Source organism: Misgurnus anguillicaudatus, chromosome 18, assembly GCF_027580225.2.
Source record: "Misgurnus anguillicaudatus chromosome 18, ASM2758022v2, whole genome shotgun sequence".
Classification (NCBI taxonomy): Eukaryota; Metazoa; Chordata; class Actinopteri; order Cypriniformes; family Cobitidae; genus Misgurnus; species Misgurnus anguillicaudatus.
In genome coordinates, this window is record NC_073354.2 from 11,753,990 (window position 1) to 11,770,345 (window position 16,356).

At 39.9% G+C, this 16,356-nt stretch overlaps 1 protein-coding gene across 3 annotated transcripts in view; it reads left to right on the top strand.

Annotated features, from left to right (window-relative positions):
* vamp4 (vesicle-associated membrane protein 4) overlaps positions 1-16,356 on the top strand; it is a 46,947-nt gene that overhangs the window by 14,316 nt on the left and 16,275 nt on the right. For all 3 annotated transcript variants that reach the window (XM_055185885.2, XM_055185886.2, XM_055185887.2), the window contains 2 exons: positions 2,861-2,961; positions 8,691-8,770. In XM_055185885.2, the coding sequence (XP_055041860.1) occupies positions 2,861-2,961; positions 8,691-8,770 (181 nt within the window). The remainder of the gene's footprint in view (positions 1-2,860; positions 2,962-8,690; positions 8,771-16,356) is intronic.

Below are 16,356 nucleotides of genomic sequence, written 5' to 3' on the forward strand. Positions count from 1 at the left end.
TTGACATACGAGTTGTGCTTTATTATTATAGTGTCAAATACATAAAACCTTACTGAGCTGGAGTAGCTAAATCTAGATTGTTGTAGGTGGTATCTTACCCACCCTCTTTCTACAATGTTCTTGTGCATACAGCGAGGAAAATAAGTATTTGAACACCCTGCTATTTTGCAAGTTCTCCCACTTAGAAATCAGGGAGGGGTCTGAAATTGTCATCGTAGATGCATATCCACAGTGAAAGACAAAATCTAAAACAAATCCAGAAATCACAATGTATGATTTTTTAAACTATTTATTTGTATGATACAGCTGCAAATAAGTATTTGAACACCTGTCTATCAGCTAGAATTCTGACCCTCAAAGGCCTGTTAGTCTGCCTTTAAAATGTCCACCTCCACTCCATTTATTATCCTAAATTAGATGCATCTGTTTGAGGTTGTTAGCTGCATAAAGACACCTGTCCACCCCATACAATCAGTAAGAATCCAACTACTAACATGGCCAAGACCAAAGAACTGTCCAAAGACACTAGAGACGAAATTGTATACCTCCACAAGGCTAGAAAGGGCTACGGGGAAATTGCCAAGCAGCTTAGTGAAAAAGGGTCCACTGTTGGAGCAATCATTAAAAAATTGAAGAAGCTAAACATGACTGTCAATCTCCCTCGAACTGGGGCTCCATGCAAGATCTCACCTCGTGGGGTCTCAATGATCATAAGAAAGGTGAGAAATCAGCCCAGAACTACATAGAAGGAGCTGGTCAATGACCTGAAAAGAGCTGGGACCACCGTTTCCAAGGTTACTGTTGGTGATACACCAAGACGTCATGGTTTGAAATCATGGCAGGGAAGGTTCCCCTGCTTAAACCAGCACATCTCCAGGCCCGTCTTAAGTTTGCCAATGACCGTTTGGATGATCCAGAGGAGTCATGAGAGAAAGTCATGTGGTCAGATGAGACCAAAATAGAACTTTTTGGTCATAATTCCACTAAACGTGTTTGGAGGAAGAAGAATGATGAGTACCATCCCAAGTACACCATCCGTACTGTGAAGCATGGGGGTGGTAGCATCATGCCTTGGGGGTGTTTTTCTGCACATGGGACAGGGCGACTGCACTGTATTAAGAAGAGGATGACCGGGGCCATGTATTGCGAGATTTTGGGAAACAACCTCCTTCCCTCAGTTAGAGCATTGAAGATGGGTCGAGGCTGGCTCTTCCAACATGACAATGACCAGAAGCACACAGCCAGGATAACCAATGAGTGGCTCTGTAAGAAGCATATCAAGGTCCTGGTGTGGCCTAGCCAGTCTCCAGACCTAAACCCAATAGAGAATCTTTGGAGAGAGCTCAAACTCTGTGTTTCTCAGTGACAGGCCAGAAACCTGACTGATCTGAGAAGGTCTGTGTGGAGGAGTGGGCCAAAATTTAGTTTAGTAAAAACAGCCCTTTTAGTGAAAGTAGGTCTTTTCATGGTTTGGGCCAGAGTGGGGGTGCTTTTTAAGAGGTTAAAGAAGATTTACTGAATAAATTAGAATATTTGACCTTTATTGAAAAAGGACAGTGAAGTCCTTTTTTAGAAGTGGAGATTGTTTGCCGAAAAGCTTGCTTGCCTTTGGAGCTAAAGACAGTCAAATATCAATGACTATGTGAGAAATGACTAAAGTGTCATTTGTGACATTTCAACTGCTGACAAATAACCTTTTTATTGCCAATAAAGAGCCTGATAAAAAATAATTTAACAAGAAAACATGTCAGACACACTTACCATAGAAGAACATGCAGAATAGTAATACTTAAACTCTGAAAAAAACAATAATACAAATAGGAAATAGTAATAGTAGGAAAATTAAGAATTTCCAAATATTTGGACTGGCTCAGGTAAGGAATTTGGAAACAGATGTCTAATAACTTTTACTGGCACTGTGGTACGGACATTCATTGACTGTTCATCCAATGGCTGCCAATGTCGCTGTTTCTTGCAAAGTTTTTGCAACTTTATTTAATGACATCTGTGCAAACACTCGCACCCAAACACTCCTTCGATCTGAAAAGAAAGGAGTCACTGTGACCATCTGTGTTTCTATGACACAACATAATATTTGCAGGCAAACTTAAAATGTGACTCCCAATATAAAAAATCGCTGTCCTCAGTGACGTAGCTGTTATTAACCAGCTTTTTTTGGGGGGGTACATACTTATATACATTAGTAATTCTCCCAATGGAAATCCAGTCCAGCTTCGGCCAGTTTGAGCAGCCGCGCCACACCAGATTTACGTAACCACATGCTAAAACAATGGAATTCAATAGTGGAACCTTACATTTGTTATCTTTTCGTGAAGTCTTTTGCAGTTATTTCATTCGTGGCCTGGGTTTTTAAAGTTCATAGGAACTATCACGCATGGCATTTACCCTCCCAAACAGACATCTCTGCTCTCAGACGTCTTGGAGGAGATCATATGTACCAGGCAGGTATCCAAGCAAGTGGCAAAACATCCTGTTGGCAGTTTATTTAGAGGCTAACCTGTGTCCCAGAAGCCACGCCAACCCTTTTCCCAGATGTAGGAGTGCAGCTAAATGCCTCAGGTGCTATTTAGTGCGTCGTTGTGTGCAAGATCAAATAATTTGAACTGTTTGGATGTCTAGACCTTGTCTAGCACAACAGTGCCACCTTTCCACGCTGCAGGGTCAACAGATCACAGTCACAATGATATGTTGTTTAATCGTGCAGTGTTTGCATAAGATGGATGGATTCTGCATCAGTTCTCCTCGAAATATCAGAGGAACAAAGCACAATGTGCTCACCCAGGCTGTAAAAATGGAATGAAATAGAAGTAACATGTTGTTCCTTTTTGGTGGCCCTCAGGGTGCAGTCTCAGGTTGATGAAGTCATTGATGTCATGCAGGAGAACATCTCCAAAGTGATCGAGCGAGGCGAACGTCTGGATGAGCTACAGGACAAATCTGGTAAGAAGGTTTGATATAAACGCACAGTATATACTCACCATATCCACAATAGGCGTCTTACAATATCATTCGATTTTAGGAAATCCAAAATGATTCTCAGTGCCCCCGTTTTCTGCAATACATTTATTACATTTATACCACGGGCCTGTTAGACTTTACTTTATTTGTAACTTTGTTTTTTTTATGCTTGTACTTTCTTGATTTTTTTTTCTTCTTATTTCTCATTTTATTTTCCCCCTATATTTTTTTTGCTATTCCCGAAAATTATGCAATTTGAGAGTCCATGTAGATATTGAGGTCCACCCTATTTCAAGGTCCATTCAGTTTACAATTTCTTGCCTCGCCTCTGATTTACAGATTACTGCTAAATAAAATTATTGCAGATGTAAAAAAGTAAGGAGATGCCCCTTGTTACAGCCTTGCACATTTATCAACACATTTAATTAAACATTGTTCTGGTTACTAGTAAAATGCTTTCTTTAAAATGTATAATTTAAGTTGCACATAAGAATTAAATAATTATAATGGTTATAATGTGTTTTTGGGTATAGACTCACCTAAAGGATTATTAGGAACACCTGTTCAATTTCTCATTAATGCAATTATCTAACCAACCAACCACATGGCAGTTCCTTCAATGCATTGAGGGGTGTGTTCCTGGTCAAGACAATCTCCTGATCTCCAAACTGAATGTCAGAAAGGTGATTTAAGCAATTTTGAGCGTGGCATGGTTGTTGGTGCCAGACGGGCTGGTCTGAGTATTTCACAATCTGCTCAGTTACTGAGATTTTCACGCACAACCATTTCTAGGGTTTACAAAGAAAGGCGTGAAAAGGGAAAAACATCCAGTATGCGGCAGTCCTGTGGGCGAAAATGCCTTGTTGATGCTAGAGGTCAGAGGAGAATGAGGTGACTGATGCAAGCTGATAGAAGAGCAACTTTGACTGAAATAACCACTCGTTATAACCGAGGTATGCAGCAAAGCATTTGTGAAGCCACAACACGCACAACCTTGAGAAGGCGGAAGAAGACCCCACCGGGTACCACTCATCTCCACTACAAATGGGAAAAAGAGGCTACAATTTGCAAGAGCTCACCAAAATTGGACAGTTGAAGACCGAAGAAATGTTGCCTGGTCTGATGAGTCTCGATTTTCAGATGGTAGAGTCAGAATTTGGCACAAACAGAATGAGAACATGGATCCATCATGCCTTGTTACCACTGTGCAGGCTGGTGGGGATGGTGTAATGGTGTGGTGGATGTTTTATTGGCACACTTTAGGCCCCTTAGTGCCAATTGGGCATCATTTAATTGTCACGGCCTACCTGAGCATTGTTTCTGACCATGACCATCCCTTTTCAATAGTTTTCATGAACATGACAATGAGTTCACTGTACTAAAATGGCCCCCACAGTCACCAGATCTCAACCCAATAGAGCATCTTTGTGATTTGGTGGAATGGGAGCTTCGTTCCCTGGATGTGCATCCCACAAATCTCCATCAACTGCAAGATGCTATCCTATCAATATGGGCCAACATTTTTAAAGAATGCTTTCAGCACCTTGTTATATCAATGCCACGTAGAATTATAGTAGTTCGGAAGGTGAAAGGGGGTCAAACACAGTATTAGTATGGTGTTCCTAATAATCCTTTAGGTGAGTGTATGTGTGTTATTGTGTGCATTTTGTTTTTGTGTATGGTGTGGGTTCCTTCCTTCTTTTTTGTCCTTGGCCGATCACATGCCTGAGTCTTGGCTTTACATTCCTTTTTGGACCTCTTTTTCTTTAGAGGTCCTATACTTTTGCCTGTGTCATTTTACATGATTACATATAACTTAATTTATGGACATCTATGGTTTGATTTCCTTGACTGTGTGGATTGCATGGGTTGTTACCAACATCTGGTGGAAATTTCATGTCAATAGCATCTTTTGAAATGTATTTACTAAAACTCACCCAACCAAATCAAATTGAACAGCCTACAAACATAATAAACAGAGTTCCAGGTAACCTTATATATTTTGCTGGGAAAGTATTTTGTATAGCCAATCTCATTTTTCATTAACCAGTGAGTCATGTCCCATTTCTGCTTTTTGTTTGAGAACAGCCAGGAGACATTTTTGGATAAAATGTCCCATGTGTATTTTTGTTCATTTAAGACAGCAGATGTGAACAATAGACCATCTGAAGATGTTTGCGAATGGTTTCCTCCCAACTGAGACTTTTTGGTAGTCTTACATTACCTTACAAAAAGTGAAATCCACCCTCGCGTAGTCAGACCTTTTGAGACCAATAAACAACGAAAGGTCTGATCCACACTGCGGCTTTACCAGCCAAGTACTGCCTACAGGAAGAGACCGTCTGACCGATATGTAAAGCACTTAGAGGCGTGTTTTTCTGCCAAAACTGTACCACAATATTAGAAACAGTTGCGTCTGTCTGTAATAAAAAGTACGTCTGTGTCTGAAATTGCATACTTTGACAGTAGGTACTGAATTAGATAAATTGATCATTAATTTATCATAAAGATATCGATTCTTTTATTGCACAGAGACAAACAATGATACAGCACCATATCGATGTATTGGTGCACCCCCAGTATAAATATGGATAGTATGAATTAATTTGAACGTACTACCTCCGCCATGTTGATAGACCACGTGACATACGTTGTCAATCATAACAACAAGTTAGTCATTAACTGAAATGAACCGCAATTTAAACACAAAGGAAAGCCCCTCCGTCGTCTTCTTTGTTGGATAACTCCTCTCCTTGGGAGATCACGGGATAGCAAAGAATCCATCGAATGAACCATTCGGGATTTTGCCGGAAGTAGTAGGTCATCCGGGTACTCGCCTACTTTTTTTCGAATATTATGAATTCGGACATACTACTCGCCACGCCTACTTCTTTTCGTCTACTATATTCAAAACAATTCAATTTTATTTATATAGCGCTTTTCACAATTGTTAATTGTGTCAAAGCAGCTTTACATTAATAGATGTAGGAAAAGCATAGAAAAGCGATCGTAGTAATAATGTTACGTATACAGTAAAGTAGTAAGTTAAGCCAAAGGTGGTGGACTCTCCTGGGGATGAAAAAAACCCCTAGGAGAAAAACCCTCCTGGCTAGTCCAGGGGGAAAACTCCTAGGATGGAAAAAACCCTTGAGAGAGATACATATATATTTATATATATAAATACTATCGGTGTATGTGAACGGGTAAGCGAATTAAACTGGTTCCGCCGGTGGTTACTGGTCAGGCATCGGCTGGGCATCTCGTTGAAGGACGGTCAGTAGATCAGTGGTGTGATGACCTTCACAGCTGCAGGAACTGGGTCTGTTTGTCTCATTGAGCTCGTTTACATGCACACCAATAATGCGAATATTTCCAATAATGCGAGTAAGGACTTAATCGCAGTAAGATGTTTACATGACTGGAGCTAACCTCTTCACTCCTGTTTACATGCAGTTTTTATTTTCGGATTATTCACACAAAGCCCAATGCAGAGCACAAATGATGAACTCGCATATATGATCCACTGTTTTAATTTACTTGCGTTAAATGACAAACACGTTGTTATGGATGTATTTCATTATCTGGTGCCGTGATGCAGACAGAAATATTATGACAGTGCCTGTAAAGGGCGTTCACATTAAAACGATATAAAAATATAGTTTTAAAAATCGTTTTATATTAAAGATAATATTTTTTTTTGGCACACGATGAACGCACTTAAATGCAGTAGAAAAGCTCATTCATTGCTGAGGTCTATAACATAAAATTACCTCAGGTATCCAGTGCTGATGCAGTTGCTGTGAAATTCATACTTAATGCTTTTTCTACCACTGACTATGCCAAAAGGTAATTATTATTACACAAACTACTACATTCATTGTTTAGTTACGCGAAACGCAGCAAGTTGAGGACATCTGCTGGTTTCCCGCTGTGTAAATGCAAGAACAGCATATTTACATATTCAGTGACATGTAAACAATTGCAAAAAAAGTTTTTATTACAAGAAATATCCAATATTAGGTAATGCCGCGCTCGTTGAGCGAATTAGCATGAAGTTATCATTATGATGTGGTCACTAATATATTTATCGTTGTAATTATCGTTATAATGTCCCTTAAAGGTTTTATACACTGCTGTCGTGTTATTTGAGCTGTTTCTGGATGAAGGCAGAATACTGACAGCGAGTCGTGTTGGCAGAGTTCATGTAAAACTTCCTAATGTCAAGTTTAAAACGAATTTGTGCTTAAGGTGCGTGACTAAAACATACGCGCACTTCAGTTAGTGCGGTATAAATGCGATTAAAGCCACCTCTTTTAATGCGATTATACTTAGTGCGATTATGAGCTTAATCGCATTATTTTTATCTAATTATTGCGTTTACATGAGATAAGGTATAATCGCAGTATTGCCAAAATCCCATTATAATCGCATTATTAGTGTGCATGTTAACGTGGTCATTGTCCTCAGGGTCGAGGACGAGACAGGGAGAGAGAAACAGAATCCTATTAGCGTAGGGGCCGTTCACATGTAATGCAAGTGTCATACACTATAGTGGTTGAAGTCAGCTCGGTTCCAGACAGGCTAACTATTGCGGCATAAGTATATTACCCAGATGTGAGTGCTTTATTCTAGACAAACTAACTATTGCGGGATAAGTACATTTACTGGACATTTTATGTGAATGCTTTGTTAAAGAAGAATGTCTTAAGTTTAGATTTAAATTGATGGAAGTATGCGGTTTCAGACGCAGCCTAGGCCTGTGTGTAGAATCTGTGATTCCTGTCCAAAAGCATGACATCAAAGTACTGTGAGAGCCTGCTCTTGATTCGCTCTTGCGGTACTGTGATGTCACACGCTGATCGGTCATTAAGTCAAAAATATATATCGGAAACCCCTCCATGCAATGTCATTACAAAAACTAATGCAGATATTCCAGAAACTGAAAGACCACCATGAGACACAGATAGGATCTGAGCAATTGTGATGCACAGTGTGGACAGTCAATAAAATAGTCGGATATTTACTGACTAGCTAAAGTGTCGGACAATACTTGTATCTGCACCCGTCTTTCTGTGCAAATTGCATAACAAAGCTTCAACTTTCTTTGTCTGCAAATGGAGAACAAGTAGCTTTAATGCAACATCTGGAAGACATTGTCACTTACAAAAGGGAATGTTTACCATGTGTTTCCCTCAATGCTGCCTTTGTGCATGCATAAGGGTGACCATATGTTTAACTAAACAATATAATGTTTGCGTGATTAGTGTGCATTGTCTGTAGATGAAATCTATTTTTCACATTTAGGAGTTACGTAAGACGTGTCATATTTACAAAACATTTTCTTGAATCTAAGCTTAAAGAGATAATGTGAGCTGCTGTGTTCTCTATATCTGGACATCAGTTGTTTAAGACCGTGTTTCCCAACCCAGCTCCACGCGGCACCCCTCCCTGGATGCTCCAGGTGTCTCCCCCTACAAAACACTGGATCAGTATGATAATTAGGGAGACATCTCCAACATTCTGGGAGGAAGCTGATGAGCTAAATCAGGTGTTTTATATAAGGAGAGATCCAAAACATCCCGGGATGGGTGCCACGCAGGACTGGGCCGGGAAACACCGTTCCAAGAGCTTATGTAAGCATATAATAGGGATCTTGATGTTGCAGACTCTTGTGTTGATGTTTATTTTGTTTTATGTCATGTGACTTTCAGAAAGCTTATCAGACAACGCATCAGCATTCAGCAGTAGAGCCAAGCAGCTCCACAGAAGAATGTGGTGGAGAGATATGAAGGTGAGTCCTCAAACCTAAAGTGGATGATCTACCTCTTTTTAGTAGGGATGCACCGATAGGATTTTTTTTAGGCCGATACGATACCAATTTAAACAGACAACTTCTAACTGATACCGATATTAAACACTTGTATACAAGCCTATACAGTTGGTCTATTTGCTAGTTTATTTCTGCATCAAATTATTTTTACTGAACATGGATTGGATCTAATTAACATTCAACTGACCAACATAATAAGAGAGGCACAAATTAAAATAAAATAAATATAATAAGACAGCATGACAACCTTCAAAGGTGGTTTTTGCTATTCAGCATTTATTTTATTAACAACATTAACTAATTTTTTACATTTAATGGATTTCTTTATGCAGTTAATTAATAAACAATCGGTATCGGCCTTTCTCGTGCTATTGCCGATATGCTGACTGTTTCAAATTCATCAAAAATCGGCCGATAAATATCGGCGGCCGATACATCGGTGCATCACTACTTTTTAGGGTCCTTTGTTAAGTAGTTAAGGTTTTATGTCACTGTTTGACATACTGTAAGTGTTTGAATTATGTTAAAGATTATGAGGGTCCACTAGCAAAGCCACCCACCCGGCCTACAGTATGTATACAATGTTAATTACAGATCGGGTACCACCAAACCTTCCTTCACATAGCAATGATCCATGATCGCCGTCTCACCACTTCTTCAGGAAACTAAAACATTTGTTATTTTCGAGTTATTTGTTCCAGAGTTCAGTTTAGCCACTAGTCAGACCGTTAAACAAATAGAGTTTGGAAGTTAAGTTGACAACGTGCGTCTGTCCGATGAAACTGTCTATAGGGTCACTGTGATTTCACAAAGTAAGATGTGATCTTGAATCAACATTTTTAGTTGGTCCTGGATTTACGTTTAATCAAAGAAACCCTAAATTACCCTTAACTCTTTCCCCGCCATTGACGAGTTAACTCAAGTTAACTCGTCAATTAACAGAAACCACTTCCCTGCTAATGACGAGTTTTTCTGGCAATCCATATTTCCACTATTATCCACCAGGTGGTGCTCTTACCAAACTTATAAAACCTGGATGTATCTCCCCTTAGGGCAAACCGTTCAAACTCTGTGTATGTTTTAATCATCGCTCTAAATCTGATCTTTATCAGAAGTCCTTCACAAAACTTTTTGCTCAAAATTTTGTATTTTTTAAGAATCCTACCCATATTTAAGAGGTGATAAAAAACAAATGAAAATGGGATGAACATTGTTGTTTTTTAAAGCAGAGGGTCTGTTTTTTCATTTGATATGGTATTTATATATATTTAAAGAAGAACATTTTCTGGAATGCATTAAACTTTTGTGAAAATCATAAAAAAAACTGGGGCTGGCTCAAAATTAGTGTGAAATAATAGACCAGTTCAGGGGATGTAAACAACACTGGTCCAGAAGCACTTCCTGTTTCCGTTTTTTAACACTAGATAAACGTTGGGATAAAATAAACCAACAGAACATATAAACCTGAATTAACTGAAGTTAAACAAACATCTTAAAGATAATAATATATGTAAAATAAAAAAATAACTGTCACAAACTGTAACAGGAAGTGTTTTTGGACCAGCGTTGTTTACATCATTTGAACTGGTCTATAGTTTGAGAAGTTTTTAAAAGCCCCTAACCCAATCCTAAATCGAACTAGATAGAAAAGTTTGTTGACAAACTTTATGTTGGCTTGACAAAGCCTGGCCTGAATGTTAAAAACTGTTTGACAGAAGTTTAGTTTAGTAGGCTATCTGGCAGTTAGTATGTTTAAGTATGAAGCTAGCCTGATTTAGCATGAAGCTAGCATGATTAGCCTGAAGCTAGCATGAAGCTAACATGATTAGCATGAAGCTAGCATCAAGTTAGCATGATTAGCATGAAGCTAGCATGATGCTAACATGAAATAGCATGAAGCTAGCATGATGCTAACATGAAATAGCATGAAGCTAGCATGATGCTAACATGAAATAGCATGAAGCTAGCATGATGCTAACATGAATTAGCATGATGCTAACATGAATTAGCATGAAGCTAGCATGAAGCTAACATGATTAGCATGAAGCTAGCATCAAGTTAGCATGATTAGCATGAAGCTAGCATGATGCTAACATGAATTAGCATGAAGTTAGCATGATGCTAACATGAATTAGCATGAAGCTAGCATGATGCTAACATGAATTAACATGAAGCTAGCATGATGCTAACATGAATTAACATGAAGCTAGCATGATGCTAACATGAATTAGCATGAAGCTAGCATGATGCTAACATGAATTAGCATGAAGCTAGCATGATGCTAACATGAATTAACATGAAGCTAGCATGATGCTAACATGAATTAACATGAAGCTAGCATGATGCTAACATGAATTAGCATGAAGCTAGCATGATGCTAACATGAATTAACATGAAGCTAGCATGATGTTAACATGAAGCTAGCATGATGCTAACATGAATTAGCATGAAGCTAGCATGATGCTAACATGAGTTAGCATGAAGCTAGCATGATGCTAACATGAATTAGCATGAAGTTAGCATGAAGTTAGCATGATGCTAACATGAATTAGCATGAAGCTAGCATGATGCTAACATGAATTAGCATGAAGCTAGCATGATGCTAACATGAATTAACATGAAGCTAGCATGATGTTAACATGAAGCTAGCATGATGCTAACATGAAGCTAGCATGATGCTAACATGAATTAGCATGAAGCTAGCATGATGTTAACATGAATTAGCATGAAGCTAGCATGATGCTAACATGAATTAGCATGAAGTTAGCATGAAGCTAGCATGATGTTAACATGAATTAGCATGAAGCTAGCATGATGCTAACATGAATTAGCATGAAGCTAGCATGATGCTAACATGAATTAGCATGAAGCTAGCATGATGCTAACATGAATTAACATGAAGTTAGCATGATGCTAACATGAATTAGCATTAAGCTAGCATGACGCTAACATGAATTAGCATGAAGCTAGCATGAAGCTAACATGAATTAGCATGAAGCTAGCATGATGCTAACATTAATTAGCATGAAGCTAGCATGATGCTAACATGAATTAGCATTAAGCTAGCATGATGTTAACATGAATTAGCATGAAGCTAGCATGATGCTAACATGAATAAGCATGAAGTTAGCAAGATTTATTATGAAATTAGCATAAAGCTAGCATAAGATTAGCATGAAGCTAGTATGACTTAGCTTGAAGCTATCATGAAGCTAACATGACCAAAAGACCCAACCCCTATGTCTCTATGATGTTCGGATCCAGAGATATAAGGCTTTGTTTATTATGTTGCTAGGGTGCTCATATTTGGTTGCTAGGGGCGTGGCTTAATAGCTCAATAAGAATCCTTAGAGACTTATTGGATGCCTGAGTAAAATGAGCCCACCCCCATGTCTCTGTGACACTGTGCTGCAAAGATATCCATCTGGGCATTTTATAATGGAAGTCTATGGGAGATGTTGCTAGGGTGCCCAAAAATGGTTGCTAGGGGCGTGGCTTAATTGCTATGGGATGATCCAGAGAGACTGATTGGATGCCTGAGTAAAATGAGCCCACCCCCATGTCTCTATGACACTGTAAAGCGAAGATATTCCATCTGGAACGTTGTTATTCCCTTATATGGGCGTGTTTCCTGCCCCGTTATAAGTCAATGGGGAATTTTGGGGGCCTTCTACACCCCAGGGGTGAAACTTACACCCCAATGTGATGTATGTTCTTACAGAGCCTGCCAGCCTCTGCAAATGTGGTAACCCACAAGTTTGTACAAATTTCTCGCTTGCAGCTATGACCCGTCAAAGTTTGTCGCAATGTTAAGTCAATGGAAAATTTGGGGTGTTTGAGCGCCCCGTTTAGGAATTCGGTAGGTCCCATCAGTTAGAAAAGGCATAGCACCTATCTACGGACCAGTCTTAAAAGTTTTGTAAAGTTTTGTGGGTGTAGCTTGAAAGCTCTAGAAGGAGTTACAATTGGTAAAAAGTATGAACAGAAGAAGAATAATAATAATAACTAGATAGGTACATTTCCTGAAGAAAATGTGAAGTGGTGCTTGCCGTGGCAAATTTCGGGGAACAATGTATGATTATACTCTAAGTCATGAGTCAAACGGTCCAACCCCCATGTCTCTACAATGTTCTGATGCGGATATATAAGGCTTTGTTTACTCTGTTGCTAGGGTACTGTATTAGGTTGCTAGGGAAAAAATTGGCATCCACTGGTGATTACACTACGAGTCACGAGTAAAATGGTCCAACCCCCGTGTCTCTACGATGTTCTGATGCGGAGATATAAGGTTTTGTTTACTCTGTTGCTAGGGTATTGTATTTGGTTGCTAGGGGGAAAATTGGCATCCACTGGTGATTACACTCCAAGTCACAAGTCAAACGGTCCAACCCCCGTGTCTCTACGATGTTCTGATGCAGAGATATAAGGCTTTGTTTACTCTGTTGCTAGGGAACTGTATTTGGTTGCTAGGGAAAAAATTGGCATCCACTAGTGATTACCATCCGAGTCACAAGTCAAACGGTCCAACCCCCGTGTCTCTACGATTTTCTGATGCGGAGATATAAGGCTTTGTTTACTCTGTTGCTAGGGTACTGTATTTGGTTGCTAGGGAAAAAAATGGCATCCACTAGTGATTACACGCCGAGTCACGAGTCAAACGGTCCAACCCCCGTTTCTCTACGATGTTCTGATGCGGAGATATAAGGCTTTGTTTACTCTGTTGCTAGGGTACTGTATTTGGTTGCTAGGGAAAAAATTGGCATCCCATAGTGACTACACTCTGAGTCACGAGTCAAATGGTCCAACCCCCGTGTCTCTACGATGTTCTGATGCGGAGATATAAAGCTTTGTTTACTCTGTTGCTAGGGTACTGTATTTGGTTGCTAGGGAAAAAATTGGCATCCCATAGTGATTACACGCCGAGTCCCGAGTAAAACGGTCCAACCCCCTTGTCTCTACGATGTTCTGATGCCGAGATATAAGGCTTTGTTTACTCTGTTGCTAGGGTACTGTATTTGGTTGCTAGGGAAAAAATTGGCATCCCATAATGATTACCCTCCGAGTCACGAGTCAAACGGTCCAACCCCCGTGTCTCTACGATGTTCTGATGCGGAGATATAAGGCTTTGTTTACTCTGTTGCTAGGGTATTGTATTTGGTTGCTAGGGAAAAAATTGGCATCCCATAATGATTTCACTCTGAGTCACGAGTCAAACGGTCCAACCCCCGTGTCTCTACGATGTTCTGATGCGGAGATATAAGGCTTTGTTTACTCTGTTGCTAGGGTACTGTATTTGGTTGCTAGGGAAAAAATTGGCATCCCATAATGATTACACTCCGAGTCATGAGTCAAACGGTCCAACCCCCGTGTCTCTACGAAGTTCTGATGCGGAGATATAAGGCTTTGTTTACTCTGTTGCTAGGGTACTGTATTTGGTTGCTAGGGAAAAAATTGGCATCCCATAATGATTACACTCCGAGTCATGAGTCAAACGGTCCAACCCCCGTGTCTCTACGAAGTTCTGATGCGGAGATATAAGGCTTTGTTTACTCTGTTGCTAGGGTACTGTATTTGGTTGCTAGGGAAAAAATTGGCATCCCATAATGATTACACTCCGAGTCACGAGTCAAACGGTCCAACCCCCGTGTCTCTACGATGTTCTGATGCGGAGATATAAGGCTATGTTTACTCTGTTGCTAGGGTACTGTATTTGGTTGCTAGGGAAAAAATTGGCATCCCATAATGATTACACTCCGAGTCACGAGTCAAACGGTCCAACCCCCGTGTCTCTACGATGTTCGGATGCCGAGATATAACTGTTTGAATTTTATGTTGCTAGGGTGCTCAAAAGTGGTTGCTAGGGGCGTGGCTTAATACCTATGTAAGGATCCTGAGAGACTGATTGGATGCCTGAGTAAAATGAGCCCACCCCCATGTCTCTATGACAGTGTGATGCAAAGATATCTATCTGGGCATTTTATAATGGCAGTCTATGGGAGATGTTGCTAGGGTGCTCAAAAGTGGTTGCTAGGGGCGTGGCTTAATAGCTCTGAGATGATCCTGAGACACTGATTGGATGCCCGAGTAAAATGAGCCCACCCACTTATCTCTACGACACTGTAAAGCAAAGATATCCCATCGGGAAAGATTTTATTCCCTTATATGGGCATGTTTCCTGCCCCATTATAAGTCAATGGGGAATTTTGGGTGCCTCTTACACCCCAGGGGTACAACTTACACCCCAATGTGATGTATGTTCTTACAGAGTTTACCACCCTCTTCAAATGTTGTAACCCACATGTTTTTACAAATTCCTCGAACGGAGATATGACCCGTCAAAGTTGGGCGCAATGTTAAGTCAATGGGATTTTTTGGGTGGTTTTTCGCCCCCCTTTCGAAAATCGTGCACCCGATCCCTTATAAAAGTCATAGCACACCTCTCCTCAATAAACCGGTCAATTTGAGCCCGCTTTCATGGGACTACGGCAAACCGTGCGGGACGAGTTAGGTGCCGAAAAAGTGTCCAGATATAAGAAGAAGAATAACTAGATAGGTACATTTCCTGAAGAAAATGTGAAGTGGTGCTTGCCGTGGCAAAATTCTGGGGGCAATGTATGATTATACTCCGAGTCACGAGTCAAACGGTCCAACCCCCGTGTCTCTACGATGTTCTGATGTGGAGATATAAGGCTTTGTTTATTGAAGGTAGTATGATTAGCATGATGTTAGCATAATTAACGTGAAGGTAGTATGATGTTAACATGATTAACATGAAGCTAGCATAAAGCGAACATCATTAGCATGAAGCTAACATGATGTTAATATGATTAGCATGAAGTTAGCATGATGTTAGCATGATTATCAGGAAGTTGGCATGATGATAGCATGATTAGCATGAAGTTAGCATGAAGCTAGCATGATGTTAACATGAGTAGCATGAAGCTAGCATGAAGCTAACATGATTAGCATGAAGTTAGCATTAAGCTAGCATGATTAGCATTAAGCTAGCATGATTAGCATGAAGCTAGCATGATTAGCATGAAGCTAGCATGATTAGCATGATGTTAGCATGATTAGCATGATTAGCATGAGGCTAGCATGATTAGCATGAAGCTAGCATGAAGCTAACATGATTAGCATGAAGCTAGCATGAAGCTAACATGATTAGCATGAAGTTAGCATGAAGCTAGCATTAAGCTAGCATGATTAGCATGAAGCTAGCATGATTAGCATGAAGCTAGCATGATTAGCATGATGTTAACATGATTAGCATGAAGCTAGCATGAAGCTAACATGATTAGCATAAAGTTAGCATGATTAGCATGAAGCTAGCATGATGTTAGCATGATTAGCATGAAGTTAGCATGAAGCTAGCATGAGGCTAGCATGATTAGCATGAAGCTAGCATGAAGCTAACATGATTAGCATGAAGTTAGCATGATGTTAGCATGATTATCAGGAAGTTGGCATGATGTTAGCATGATTAGCATGAAGTTAGCATGAAGCTAGCATGATGTTAACATGATTAGCATGAAGCTAGCATGAAG